At 55.6% G+C, this 14032-nt stretch overlaps 1 protein-coding gene across 3 annotated transcripts; it reads left to right on the top strand.

The window, feature by feature from the left end:
* Nucleotides 1–10: 10 nt before the first annotated feature.
* On the top strand, nt 11–8575 carry POLL (DNA polymerase lambda). Of its 3 annotated transcripts, none has more exons than XM_059398396.1 (9): nt 11–86; nt 912–1076; nt 1831–2125; nt 2311–2476; nt 2905–3222; nt 4192–4365; nt 4937–5065; nt 7083–7251; nt 7680–8575. In XM_059398396.1, exons 2-9 carry the CDS (start codon nt 962–964, stop codon nt 8042–8044), a joined length of 1731 nt encoding a protein of 576 aa, XP_059254379.1. In that variant the 5' UTR covers nt 11–86; nt 912–961; the 3' UTR covers nt 8045–8575. The 3 variants fall into 3 exon arrangements, with proteins under 3 accessions (XP_059254379.1, XP_059254380.1, XP_059254378.1); XM_059398397.1 differs by lacking the exon at nt 11–86 and adding an exon at nt 177–470 and having other exon boundaries at nt 2314–2476; XM_059398395.1 differs by lacking the exon at nt 11–86 and adding an exon at nt 177–470.
* Nucleotides 8576–14032: the final 5457 nt, after the last annotated feature.

Here is a 14032-nt window from a genome sequence, read left to right as displayed (position 1 = left end):
ACCCGGAAGGTCTTCTGGGCATTTGCCTTCCCCACCCCCCACTTCCCACGCGCCACGCCCTCCGTGCGCTCTCATTGGCTGCCCAGGTAAGTGGTTTACTGCTACCCACCGTGGGTGACCCGCTAGGCCTGAAGTTGACCCCACCGCGGACCGAATCGCCGCGGCCGGGAGGGGCCCTTAGGGCAGGGTCCGGGCACTCCAGCCCTCTTCTGGTCCCCAGCTGGGAGTTCCCGGCGCGCGGCAGCTGCGGACGCAGCGGGCTCCCCACAGCTGCCGGCAGTCTTCACCCCCAGCTGTGAGGCCGAGACTCCTCCCATCTCGGAAGGCGCCCCACACCTGCTGCGGCCATGCCCCATTTCCCCGCAGCTGCGGGACTGAGCACCCCAGTGACAAGAGGCCCGCCACCAGGGCAGGTGTAGACCATTACCCCGCCTCCCGAACACCCGCTACCACCACGGCTTCCTCTACAGGTCTGTGATGGGGTAGAGAAAGGTCATGTGGGGTCTATATGTAGATTTCTCTCAGTCCTTCAACCCTCTTGGGAGCCCAGGCCCTTACTAAAGATGTAGCTCCATTTCCTAGCCTGGCATCCCCTTGGTAAGCCCCTTTCAAAGTGGGATGCAGCAGGGCAGACACTGCACTGAATCTTTATAGAGCAACCCCTCTAAGGAGTATCAATTTGTACCCCCCAAGAGTTCTCCATTACTCCCGTTCTCTACCCTTATTTCCCCCAGTACTCTGGTTTTGAAAGGCTGGTAAGTGCCACGCTAAACTGCTGAAGTTCATTTGGGTTTTGGGAGACCCCTCCGCCCTGGGGAACTGAGCTACTGCCCCCAAAGCCTGGTGGTTAGAGACACCACCCTCATAGCCAAAGGGTTGGGTAACCTCAGTTCTGGGTTTCCACATGACAGTTGCCCTGATCAAACCTAAAACCATTACGCCGGGATCTGGCCATACCTCAATGGACCCTGGGGGCATCTTGAAGGCATTTCCCAAGCGGAGGAAAATTCATGCCAGTCCATCATCAAAAGCACTTGTAAAGAAACCCAAGCAAGAAGGTGGAGAAGAAGCAGGAGGTGAGCAGATCCACTCTCAGAACCCTCACATACTTGAACCCTCAGGCTTCCGATACTGTTCATGTCAAGGAACAGATACTAGAGCAGGTTATGCCAGTCCATGGCCTGCAGGTTGGTTTGTATCCTTGTTGCACTAGGCTTGGGTCCCAGTCTTTGACAGGCCACTTGTATTATTTTCTACTCCGCCCCTAAACCTTCATCAATTAGAAAATACTCTCTGGTCCCTAAGGAAATGACCAGCAGAATCTTTTACTCTCTAGAAGGTTGCCTGAAGAGGAATAAAGGGTGGGAGACTCAGGTCCCCAGAGTTACGTTATTTTGCAGCCAAGCTGACAAATAAATAACAGCTCATGTGGCAGGGAGGGGAGGGGAGGATCTCTTTCGCAGCCAGGCCTGAAATGGCAAGACATATGTGCCTTATGCCTTGTACAGAGGTAGGTGTCTATTAATACTTGAAAGAATAAATGGTCAAATGAAGCGATATACAGGATATCTACAATGTGCTCTAGCAGTGTCTACACCGTTCTAGTTTACATGAGGGAACAGGATTCTAGGTTACATGAGGGAACATCCTTGCCCCTTAAATCAAGTGATGGTTCATGGGAAATTAACTGTATGCCTGCAGCAGAATCCCTGGAAGGCCTGCTGTCTGGATGGAAGGGAAATGATTGTTTGGGGGCACAGGACTGTAAAGGGTTCATTTGGATCATATCTGACAGTTATGACAATAGGTGTCTGGATGTCCCCTCCACAGAGTGGCTGAGCTCCCTGCGGGCCCATGTTGTGCCCAGCGGCATTGGGCGAGCCCGGGCAGAACTCTTTGAGAAGCAGATTACTCAGTATGGAGGCCAGATATGCGCTGCCCAGGCCCCAGGGGTCACTCACATTGTGGTGGATGAAGGCATGGACTGTGAGCGAGTCCTCCGTCTCCTTCGACTGCCCCAGCTACCCCAGGGTGCTCAGCTGGTGAAGTCCACCTGGCTGAGCCTGTGCCTGCAGGAGAAAAGGCTAGTGGACACGGCAGGATTCAACATCTACATCCCCAACAGGTGGGCTGGCCCCTGTCTTTCCTCAGGTGTTTCCTGGCAGCATCTTGGGCTCTCTTCTTGACTTATTAAAAATAACTTTCATTGTCTTAATCAGACACAGTAGAAAACCAAGATTTCAGAGGAGAGGATTGGGAGCAGAGGTAGGGCCAGGCCTTCGGGTGTTAAACTTGCCATCACCATCCCAGCAGGTACCTGGACCAACCACAGCTCAGCAAGGCAGACCAAGACTCTTCTGTGCCTCCTGGAGCCCAGGAGGCTGTGCTCAGGACAGCCCTCTCTCCTCCTCGCCCTCCCACCAGGCCTGTATCTCCTCCCTGGAGGACAGAGGAGGCCCCGAGCACCCAAGCCCAGGTCAGGAGCCTCCCAGCCCTCAGAGCTCCCTCCCACTGGGAACTAGGTCCAGAAATAGCCTGGTGCTTGTTAAGAAAGTCTCCAGAGGAAGGGTCTGACAGAGGAAGGGTCTCTTATGGTGGGGCCATTTGGCTCTGCCCAACAATCATCATGTCTGCATTTGCCATGGCCCACATCTACAACCTATCACTGGGGAGTCTAGGGCTGGGCACTGGGGGAAGCCAAACGGAACATGGCCCCACAGTTAAGGAGACCCAGGTGTGATGCAGGAGACCCATCCTCATTCCTGGGTCTGACTAGGAGACTCAGCCCCCACCTTTGAGGAGCTCTCCTGGGATATGACTAGGAGACTCAGTCCCCACCTTTGAGGAGCTCTTCTGGGGGCCAGAGGCATGAATTTGTCATCTCTTCTCTTTCCTTACCTCAAGCCTGGCTGTGATGATGAAACCAGTGACGGGGAAGAGACACAGGTTAGCGCAGCTGATCTGGAAGCCCTTATCAGTGGCCACTGCTCCCCCTCCCTCGAGGGAGATGCCGAGCCTAGTCCAGCCCCTAAGGGCCTGGATAAATGGGTCTGTGCACAGCCTTCGAGCCAGAAGGCGGTCAACTACAACCCCCACATCACAGAGAAGCTGGAAGTGCTTGCCAAAGCCTACAGTGTTCAAGGAGACAAGTGGAGGGCCCTGGGCTATGCCAAGGCCATCAATGCCCTCAAGAGCTTCCACAAGCCTGTCACCTCATACCAGGTACCTGGGGGCCAGTGCAGGGGATGCGGGGAGATGGGGAGCTTTCTGTTTACTGGGCACCAGTCACAAGTGGCAATCAGATGGAATGGTTAAGATTTTATGATGTCTGAGACTTGCACAACAGAATTAAAATGGAGAGATGGATGAGAGCAGATCGATGGTCCCTTGATAATTATAGAAGATGCTGACGGGTAGTGGGGATTCATTACACTGTTCTCTCTACTATGGGAATTTTTCTCATAGTAGAGAGTTTTTAAAAAGTTTACTATGGGGCGCCTGGGTGGCTCAGTGGGTTAAGCCGCTGCCTTCGACTCAGGTCATGATCTCAGGGTCCTGGGATCGAGTCCCGTATGGGGCTCTCGGCTCAGCAGGGAATCTACTTCCTCTTCTCTCTCTCTCTGCCTACTTGTGATGTCTCTCTGTCAAATAAATTAAAAAAAAAAAAAAAAAGATACTTATATCTTTAAAAAAAAGTTTACTATGGAGGCCAAAAGACCAGGGTTTGAATTCTGGTTCCCATCCTTCATTAACTCTGTGGTTCTAAGCAAGTTACTTAAACCCTTTGAGCAATGAAAAGGAACTTAGACTAGTGAGGGACTCCAGGGCTCTTGGGAGGACCAAATGCCGTGCTCCCTGCAGTGCTGGACCTGAGCAGCAGAAAGGCCTCAGTGAACGCCCCCGCTCTCGCTGTTGCCATGACAGTGGTGACTTGTGTGGTCACTGCTGCCTTTTCTCTACTTTCTGTGCTGATCTCCATTCCTCTGAGAACCATAAGACAAGTGACCCAACCCATCCCATCCAAAATTCTCGTTTTCACTGGTGCCCAGACTTTACAAAGCCATCAGCTGCTAACTGACCAAGCTGGCATTTACTCAGATACCCGCTAAAGGCATCTGCTAACCTACTGCTGGCTCTAGGCCTCCCATCTTCTCATTCTTATTTTCCTGCCTCTGCCTCCTCCTCCCCCAGGAGGCCTTCAGTATCCCCGGGATTGGAAAGCGAATGGCCGAGAAGATCGTAGAAATCCTGGAGAGTGGGCATCTGCGGAAGCTGGACCATATCAGTGAGAGCGTGCCTGTCTTGGAGCTCTTCTCCAACATCTGGGGAGCTGGAACCAAAACTGCACAGATGTGGTACCAACAGGTCACCCCATGTCCCTGCACCCCCTTCAGTTTTGCTTTCTCAGAGGTCCTGCCCACAGTTCTCATACCTTGTGTTCTGATGGGAATGAACCAGGACTATAGGGAGACCACTTTTCAAGGGCATGAGGGCTCATGTAGACTCCTTTCCTGCTCCTAGAACTGCCCTATTGCCAGATAGCCTCAAGGCATTAATCTGTGATGGAGGCAGAGAGATAGGAAGTGTGCTTCTCTGTCTCAGACCAGCAAGGGCCTTTCTGAGAAGACCAGGGCTCAGGGCTGAGTATCTAGATCAATGGTTCCCCAACCTGGCAATGCTCAGAATCCCCCAGACTAATAGACTTATGAACCAGTATTTTAGGGTTGTGGCAAGCTGGATTGGGGTGAGACTCCCATGCTCCCTACCTTTCTTGAGTCCCACTGATTACTGATCCAACCACTCCTGGGGTTGATCCTGCCTCAGGCCTTCCTTGGAATCTGGAGGTGATGGAAGCCTTGCATATGTGCTCAGTCCCTGCCTCTCCAGTGGTCCTGACTGCTCATAGCCTCCTCATTTGGCTTGTTTTTTTTTCTAGGGTTTCCGGACGCTAGAAGATATCCGCGACCAGGCCTCCCTGACTAGCCAGCAGGCCATTGGCCTGAAGCATTATGAGGACTTCCTGGAGCGCATACCCCGGGAGGAGGCTACAGAGATTGAGCAGACAGTAAGCAGATGTCCTAGAGCAGTGAGGAGAGCCGGGCCTTGCTATAATGTCCTCAGCTGAGGCGCCAGGCATAAGAAGCTGTGAGACACCAGAGATTGGGACCATGGGGAAAGGGCCCGCTGAGACTGAAGCTGGGAGGGTGGGTGGCTGTGCCGGGGAAGGCTGTCACACCAGGTCTGCGGATGAGCATAGAGTTAGCGTGGGCTTCCGCGCTGGAATGGTGGTAGGGCTGGATTAGAGGCGGTTTATGGTCAGAACTACGTGAAGGTCCTGGGGTTTGAACTGGGTTAGGTGAGGCTGGGTCAGGGCAGAAGTTCTTAATGCTCTTTGATTCACAAACTTTTCTGAGAACCCGATGAAAACTATGGACTCGTTGTCTCCAAGATTTGTGCAAATGTACAAAGCTTTCTATCTCCAGATGTGCAGTCCTTCTGAAGGTTCCCGCACAACCTGAGGCTGGTTCAGAGTTTGGGTTAGAGTTGGTGTAGAGGCACAGTGCCAGTTCCATTCGGTCTGGGGTCAGAGGAAGGCTTAGGTTGAGTTGAGTTAAGGTTAGGCCTGAATTAAGAGTAGGGTTTTCCTCGTATTGGATGCTTTTAATTAAGGTTTGGCCAACATTAGGGTTTGATTTAAAGTTGTGTTAGGAATTAAATTCATATAAAACCTAAATTAGAAAGAGACTAGGGTAAAAAAAAAAAAAAAAGAAGAAGAAGAGAGACAGACTAGGGCATATATGGGGCTACATATATCATTTGTTCAGTTGGGGTCAGAATTAGGAGCTGGTTGCTGGGCAAGGTTTGCTGCTTTGGAATCCGGTTTTGATAAGGTGGGACTCTGTGGAGACCCTGGCCCACCTTAGCTGAAATCAGTCTCCAGCTCTACTCCAGGCCTCCAGCCTCTGTGGGACTATGAGACTGGCACAGGGTGGATGGACGGCCCTTTTGTCTACCCATCACCAGGCCTTCGTGCTAGTGATGGCACTGTCACTCAGCCACGGTGTCCAGGGGCGGAGAATGTCCCAGTGAGCTTCCAGCCCCCAGCCCACTGGAACAGCGGGGAGCTTCCCACCTGGTGTTCAAGGGGTCCATCTTCAGGAGTTTTTGATGAGATTACTCCTCTCAGGTCTCCTCCCGTCCTCTTGGGAAGCTCAAGAAGGGAGTGAGGGATTTAGCAGCCTAGGCTGTTGGAGAATTGAGGTGTCCTGGCCAAAGTATCCAGGGCCCCAGAAATCCCAGTGTCCTGGGGGAGAGGCGTGGAGGCCGTCTGCATATGAAAGGCTTCCGTGTTGCCGGGGTAGAGGCTAATGGGCTTTTTTCCCTCAGTGAGGGATGATCCTTCAGCCGTCAGCCCTCTCTTTCTTGGCTCCCTCTCCAAGCCTCGAGCCTCTTTCCTCCAAGTAAGGGTGTAAGCACTGGCTCAGAATTGCCTCCCACTTTGCTTTCTTTCTTCTCCTTTACTGTAGGTACCGCTGTATTTCTGGGCTCCATTTCCGCCGAGGGCTGGGCCTGGGGCACCCTGCTCGCCACCTGCTCAGGTCTCAAGCCCCAACTCACACACTCTGCCTTTAGCTTCAGATCCATGCCTAGGGCTGCTGAGACCTGGCAGAGGGCTTCCAGGCACCTGGCCCTTTGTCCTAAGTGGACAGACCTGGGCACATGAGTTGGGGCAGGAGCCGAGAGAAGGTGTGTCTCCCTGCTCTTAAAGAACTCTAGGAGGAAAGATCAGTGCCTTCCCTCACAATCTGAGTTCACACCTCTTAGATCACTCTTCAGGTGGTGGGAGCACATTTTCTTCTCTTCTGTCCTAATGAAGCAGGGGAGTGCCATTCCCCAGGGTAGGCTTCTGCCATCGCTCCTTGAGGCCTTCCCTCAGGCTTCTACCCTCCATCTGGGGATCGGTTCGGCTCGGGGCATCAGCTGGACGTGTGGGCTCCTGGGTCAGGGAAGTCTCTCACGCTGCCCTATGAGAGGAACTCTGCAGGGCTTGAAGCCCACAGGCCTTCCCTGTGCTTTCCCAGGTCCGGGAAGCGGCTCAGGCCTTCAGCCCTGGGCTGCTGTGTGTGGCATGTGGTTCTTACCGCCGGGGGAAGGCAAGCTGTGGGGACGTGGACGTGCTGCTCACCCACCCGGACGGCCGGTCTCACCAGGGCATCTTCAATCCTCTCCTCGACAGCCTTCGGCGCCAAGGTACAAGCTCTGTCTCTGTGCGAGCGGGCGCTGCAGGGAGGGTGGCCCCCGGGAGGGAGCATCTCAGAGTCGCAAGCTCTAGGCAGGAAGCGGGCTGCGGGGGGGCCGCTGCTCAGTGAGAATGCCACCTCTCCCTGGTGGCCAGAGCCATTACAGGGAGGAGCCATTACAGTCCACTGCTCCTTCCCTCAGTGACAGGCGCTCACTACCACCTGCAGGTCGAGGTTCATCTCACCTGCCTGAGACACTGCAGGGGACCCAGGGAGGGATGACTGCGCGGTTTAAAGAGGCAGGCCCGGAGAGGGCGAGGTCCAGCAATTGGTGGAGCTGGGAATGGAGGACCTAGGGATGAAAAGGAGAGACCTGGGAGGGCAGAGCAGCCGGGCCTGGCTCCCTGCCCTCCCAGCGGCCTTCTGATGTTGCGCCAGGGTTCCTGACAGATGACCTGGTGAGCCAGGAGGAGAACGGCCAGCAGCAGAAGTACCTGGGGGTGTGCCAGCTCCCCGGGCCGGGACGGCGGCACCGACGGCTGGACATCATCATCGTGCCCTACAGCGAGTTCGCCTGTGCCCTGCTCTACTTCACTGGCTCTGCCCACTTCAACCGCTCCATGCGGGCTCTGGCCAAGACCAAGGGCATGAGCTTGTCAGAGCATGCCCTCAGCACCTCTGTGGTCCGGGACACCCACGGCCTCAAGGTGGGGCCTGGCCGAGTGCTGCCCACCCCCACAGAGAAGGATGTCTTCAGGCTTTTAGGCCTACCCTACCGAGAACCAGCCGAGCGTGACTGGTGACCCACGGCTCCAGGGAAGGGAGCGCCACACCAGACTGGCCACCCCACCTAGCCATCTAGTATTTGGCTCCAGCCTTAGCGGACTGAGCCTCACCACTTCAGCCGCCTGGGCCTGAGGGAAAGGGTCAGGCTGGCTGCCAGGCTCGTCCCGGCCCTCTCCTCAACAGAGCGGACTGCTGTCCTTCATGTCACCACTGCCCCTGGTAGAGTTTGTGCGCGGCCCCTTGCCCCATTTTAAGCAAGAACAGGTGCTGGTGTGAAGCCAGCTTCCTATGCTGAAGGCCCAGACACCCCCTCTTCCCTACCCAAGGAGGCTCTGGCTGCTGGGGCCGGACGGGGGCTGTAGGGTAGGGGCAGACGGCTGTGGCTGAGCGCCCCCAAGACCCTGTGGAGCCAGAGAATGTGCTACGCCCTATGTACTCCCTCCCCAAGCTGCGTCCTCTGCAGCCGGAGGTGTGGGAAGGGGGCAACCAAGGCTCCGTAAGGACAGCATTTGAAGGCCCCGGGACCCAGTAAAGTGCACTTGACATTCCGACTGCCTGGTGTCTGTGAGCTGTCCCAGCCGCTACCTGCCCTCCACCGGGGTGGGGTTGGAGATGGGAGCCCAGAAAGGCAGGTTAACTGCTCTCCAGACAGGCTGGCTTGAGTCAGCCCCTGAGCTCAGAAGGGGGTGGGGGGATGGGTAAGGGGAGAATTCATGGAGTCAGGCATTAGGAGCGCCTGTCTCCCCATCAGCAGCGCTCGGCCCTGCCCTGGAACAAGCTATCAGGACATAAACAGAGGTGATGAGACTCATTAAGAACCACCAAATGGTGACTTGCATGCCACCAACAGTGCTGAGGCAGTCAGAGAAGGTTGCCTGAAGGAAGGGAGGGGCGGCTGGCAGGGAAATTGCCTGCCAGTTTGGGGACAACTAAACATGCTTTGGAGAGGATGCCTCTGCCGGGTTGGAGGAGGCCAGGTGCGGAGGACTGGGAGTCCGGCTAAGAGGCTTAGTTTGATAGAGCAGATAGGAGCAGGTCCTGCTGAGGGACCCAGGATGGTGCTCAGAGGTTGGACCTCTCAGGATGGAGAATTTGGTGAGGGGAAGAGAGGAGTGGGGAAGAAGTTTCGGGCACACCAACCATGAAGAATAATGGGCACAGGGCAGGAGAAGGTGGCTCTGTTGGAGGAGCCTGGGAAAGCCTGGCATGGGGGGTGGGGGTTGGAAGCTGCAGAGATGGGCTCAAGCTGGAGCACACTGGCTGGCAGGCAAGGCTGGGGTACAGGTGCTGAGTCCTGCCTCTCCGTCAGTAGTGGGAATCCCAGAGCCGGCCTTTGTTGGCCTGATTTTTAGTCTGGGGATCCTGGTAGCCTCAGAGTAGACACCCTAGTTCAGAACCCTGAAGTCCCAATTAGGGGCCCCACCTGCATGGTCATACTGGGGAAGGAGTACCGGGGGCCTCACACAGCCTAGTGCCAACCAGAGACGTTCATATCAAAGGCCCAGAAGCCTCTGGGAGGGCTGAGTTCCTCAGAGCTACTCCCAGGGCTGTGTGGCTGGCTGGGGCCTGGAATGAATAAACTGGGCAAGTTCCTGGGCCCCCAGGGCTTTTTCTGGCCCCCACTCACAAGCTCCACCAGTTCTACTCTGGGCTGGACCCCCAGTGTCTGCCCTCACACCCAGCAAGTGTCAGAGTTGGCAGAAACCCAAAGCTTGGAGGGTCCACGGCCAAATGTAGAAGTTTTTTCTCCTCTCCTTTTGCTTCCCACTTCAGGGTCCTGGCCTGCTCAGCACCCTCTCCAGGACCAAAGGAATAGGGCCCCCAGGGTTACAAGAGGGAACCAGTGGGTCATGGGGTAACTTGACCAGTTAACCCCTTCCCACACACAGGAAGCCCCCAGAACCACAGAGAAGGATAGTGCCGACTTCTGTGTCTGAAAACAGAAACCTGACCCCATTCCTGGTGCCTTCTCCTCCTCCCAGGAGATTCAGAATTCCAGACATTACCTTCAATCCATGTAAACTCCTGGTCCCACCACCTGGTAAGGACAACAGGAAGTTGGGATAAAAAGGGAGCGTGTCTGCACCTTCCAGAGAGACCCATTCTGGAGGTGGTATCCTCTTGGCTGCTCAGTCCGACTCAGGAGCCCAGGAGAAGAGCTGATGGAGGGATTTCCGTCTTGAGAAAGGCTGCCCAGTTTGGGGCTGTTCTCTAAGTCCAAACTAAACAGAGTGTGTTGGAAAGTTCTCCAGGTACTTCAGAGTCTGGACTTGGTTTCCGACTAAGCGTGTCACCCTGTGCCCCATTCTGCTGGAAAGGGAGACTGAATTCTGGAGACCTGGTGGGAACTGGCATCCTGTCTAGCAACTGAGTACCCCAAAACTACCACCCAGTTGCCACATGGTCCTGAGGAGGAGGAGAAGGGCCCACGGTCCTACTTTCTGCCCCAAGCCCAGCTGTTGTCACTCTAACCCTGAGCCAGAGTTGTCCATAGCGAGACCACGTGAATGGTAGGCAGAATAATGGTCCCCCAAAGATGTCCACATCCTGATCCTTAAAACCTGTGAATATGTGACTGTGCTCAGCCAAAGACACTGCAGATGTGGTTAAGGTTAAGGATTCTGGAGATTATCTGTGGACCCAATCTAATTATGAATCCTTCCAAGTGGAAAACCTACACTGAGAGATGTGACAACAGGAGGAAGGTCAGAGAGATGCAGTGTTTCTGATTTTGAAGATAGAGAAAGGAGGCCACCAGCCAAGGGATGTGGGCAGCCTCTAGAAACCCGAAGAGGCGAGGAAACAGATTCCACTCCAGAGCCTTCGTAAGGGAACACAGCCCTGCCAACACCCTGTTTTATTCCACTGAGACCTGTGTCAGACTTCAAAACAGTAGTACTGTGTGGTAATAACTTTGTTGTTTTACCACTAAGTGTGTTACTGCATCAGTAGGAGACCAGTAACCTGGATGTGTCCTAGCCTCCTTTTATAGTGAGTGGTGGGACCTGCTGTGAGGCAGAGGAGGTCCCCCCACGAGTGCAGCTGGGGTGTGGGGAAGGGTGGGAGCCTCATATGCCTGGAGGGGGGGGAGGGTCAGGTGGTGGGCAAGGCCCTGCGTCCCAGCCCTCGCCAGCTGGCTGCCACCTGGTCAGTGTGAGCCTCCCTTACTTTCAGTTTCCCCCGACACTTTGTGCCCAAGATACAGACCTCTCTAGACTCCTCTGTCCCAACCCTGCCAAGCTGGGAGCCTCATCTTTTCCCTGGGGCTGAGGGAATGACATTGATCTTGACCCCAGACTTGCACTGAAAGTGGAACAAGAAAAGGCCACACTCTCCTCCTGGGTCCTGGCTGCTCATGGGGGAGTAGGTGTAGGCACAGGGCCTGGAGTGGACATGGCAAGGTGGGCAAGTCCAGCCATGTCCTGCTCTCCAGGTTTCAAGGACTGGGAATGGAAACCCCAGGCCCTTCGTCTTGCTTCTCCAGGAGAGTTACAAGATCCTGTCCCTTTAAATGGGATGGGTTGGGGAGTCTGGGTGGCACAGTCCATTAAATGTCTGCCTTTGACTCAGGTCATGATCCCAGGGCCCTGGGATTGAGCCCACCTTGGGCTCCCTGCCCAGTGGAAAGCCTGCTTCTCCCTCTCCCTCTGCATCACTCCCTGCTTGTGCTTTCTGTCTCTCAAATAAAATGCTTAAAAATGAATGAAGGAAGAAAGGAATGAATGAATGAACAGGATGGGCTGCCTGGAGTGGGCATGGAGAAGACATTAGCCTGACTCTCCTTCACTGCTCAGGAGACCCCTTTCATCCCCTCCCACCATCTCCAGGATCAGCCTCACATGGGAGCCACAGCTGTTGGGGCACCTGCTACCCGCCAGACTCACAGACACCTAGATGCTGCCCTGGGCCTGAGGCCCAGTCCCAACACCTTTAGCCCCTCTGCCCTTCAGTCCAGGCACTGGCCAGCTAGTTTTCTAGAACTCCCAAGCCACTGGGCAGCCCTGCTTCTGAGCTCTGGAACAGGAACCCTCAGGGTCAAAGACCCAAAGATGGCCTGAGACTCTGGGCCAAGCCTCATCCCCATCGTCTGAATGGGGGACCTCCAAAGCCCTGGTCGTCCACACTGGAGGTCAGTGCAGAAGCTGAGCCCCAGCGAAAGACCCAGAGGGAACATTCCTGAAGAAGAGCCTGGAGATGAGGAGAGGACCCAGGGGTTGAAGGAGTCTGAGGATGCCATGGAGGACATCTCCCAAATCCAGCAGCACCACGTAAGGGGGCCATCGCTTGCTACCTGAGTGGCTGTGGAACCTCACCTGGCCCGAGGCTCTGCAGGACTCTGGCCTGGCCCTGACCAAGCAGGTCCATGACCTTAGGCACAGTGGTCCTGCTACAGCAAGATACCCTCACCCACTGGGCTCCGGTCCCTCAGCTGAGCTGTCACTGTGCCTGTGTCCGTTTGACTGCATGTTCTTTTGCCTATGTGTCTAATGTGCATTCCAGGCCGCATGTCTGTGCGCTGCGCGTTCAGGAATTTGTATCTGTATGTGTGGGCAGCCCCACACCCGAGTCCGTGTGCACACTTGGTCCAGACCTCCACAGGCATGCCCCTATGTTGTCAAGAGCTCGGGCAGGGCCTGGGGGCTGGAAGGGCGGTCCCTGGAGTCCCCTGCAGCGCTGGGCAGGGACTGCAGAAGGTGGTGGGGCCCTGGCTGGCTCTGGACCCCGGGTCCTCGCGTCCGGGGAGGCGGCCGCAGGGCGGGCCGCCTGCGTCAGCCTTGAGCGGCCATCAATAGCGCGCGGTTAATTAATTTGATGGGAACAGCAGGGACCGCCGTTTGCATTTAGTGAAGTTCCAGGAACTTCCAACCTCATCTTCATAATTGGCCTCATAAATTGTAAGAAAGAGAGAGATCAGCAAAGCGGGAGGGAGGAGGGGCTGCCCGTCCGTCCTTATTTAATTTTATTGCTGAAATTCATCTTTTTAGCCTCCTCCGGAATCGGCTCTCCCTGCCGGATTTGCCTAATCATGATAAATTAATATTCATTTCCCCGCCTCTAACCCAGCTCCCGCGCCCGGCTGGAGTTGGGGAGGGTCTCCTTCCAGCCCCTTGGCCAGGCCTTGGCGGGAGCCCTGAAGGGGAGCTTGTGTGAAGAAAAGAAAGTGGAGCCTGGGGAGGACTGGAGGGGAGCCAGAGGTAAGAGGCAGCTCTGTTATGGGGTGTGTGTGTGTGTGATATGACTGACTGGGGCTCCCGGATGAGGGGCCCTGAGGCCCCCTGCTGGCTCTTGGGCAGAAACAGCCCAGAGGGTCCAGGGTGTGAGGCTCAACTACCCCTGCCCAGGGAGGGTGAGGCGGGAGGGGCAGGAAAAGTCTTCCAAAGCCCTTTTGGAGACCCAGAGGCCCAGACTTGGGGCACACAGGATGGATTCGGGAGATGGATTTTGGATGCTAGTTCCAGCTGAGAAGGCAGGGGAAGAGGGTCGGCTGCCTCCACCTGACCTGGTCTTTGCCCCACAGTCCTGCTGACGAGGCGCAGGCCACCTTCCCCTGGACAGACTCCAGTGGGGACCCGGCCTCCTCTATGGGGCCTCGCAGGTGCCCATGGGCTCTGGCCAGCAGAAGTGGCGCCTCTGCAGGCTAGGCCAGCTGGGTGGCTGACCCTCTGACACTGGCTAGGCCACGTGATTGCCCCAACTACTGCTCTTCCTTGGTGAGGCCCTTTCCCAAGGCCCGCAGCAAGGTTGCTGGGTGGACACTGTGGGCTTGCTCTTCTCAGTAGGGCCCCACCATCCAAAGGGGCAGAATTCTCCATCTTCTTGACTCACAACGACTACGAGAAACTGGGAGGGATTTAGACTGTATCTTTGCCCTATTGTACAGATGAGGAAGCTGATCTCTGAGAGGTGGGAGGTGACTGGCCGAGCTAGGGTCTCACAGAAGTCAGTGGGGTGGGACTAGGAGAGAGGGATGATTTCACCACCCCCACCCCTCCAAGACTGGGATG

This window comes from Mustela nigripes, chromosome 4 (assembly GCF_022355385.1).
Source record: "Mustela nigripes isolate SB6536 chromosome 4, MUSNIG.SB6536, whole genome shotgun sequence".
In the NCBI taxonomy this organism is placed as follows: Eukaryota; Metazoa; Chordata; class Mammalia; order Carnivora; family Mustelidae; genus Mustela; species Mustela nigripes.
The sequence above is the reverse complement of the archived record's forward strand: the minus strand, read 5'-3'. Positions and strand labels throughout refer to the sequence as shown.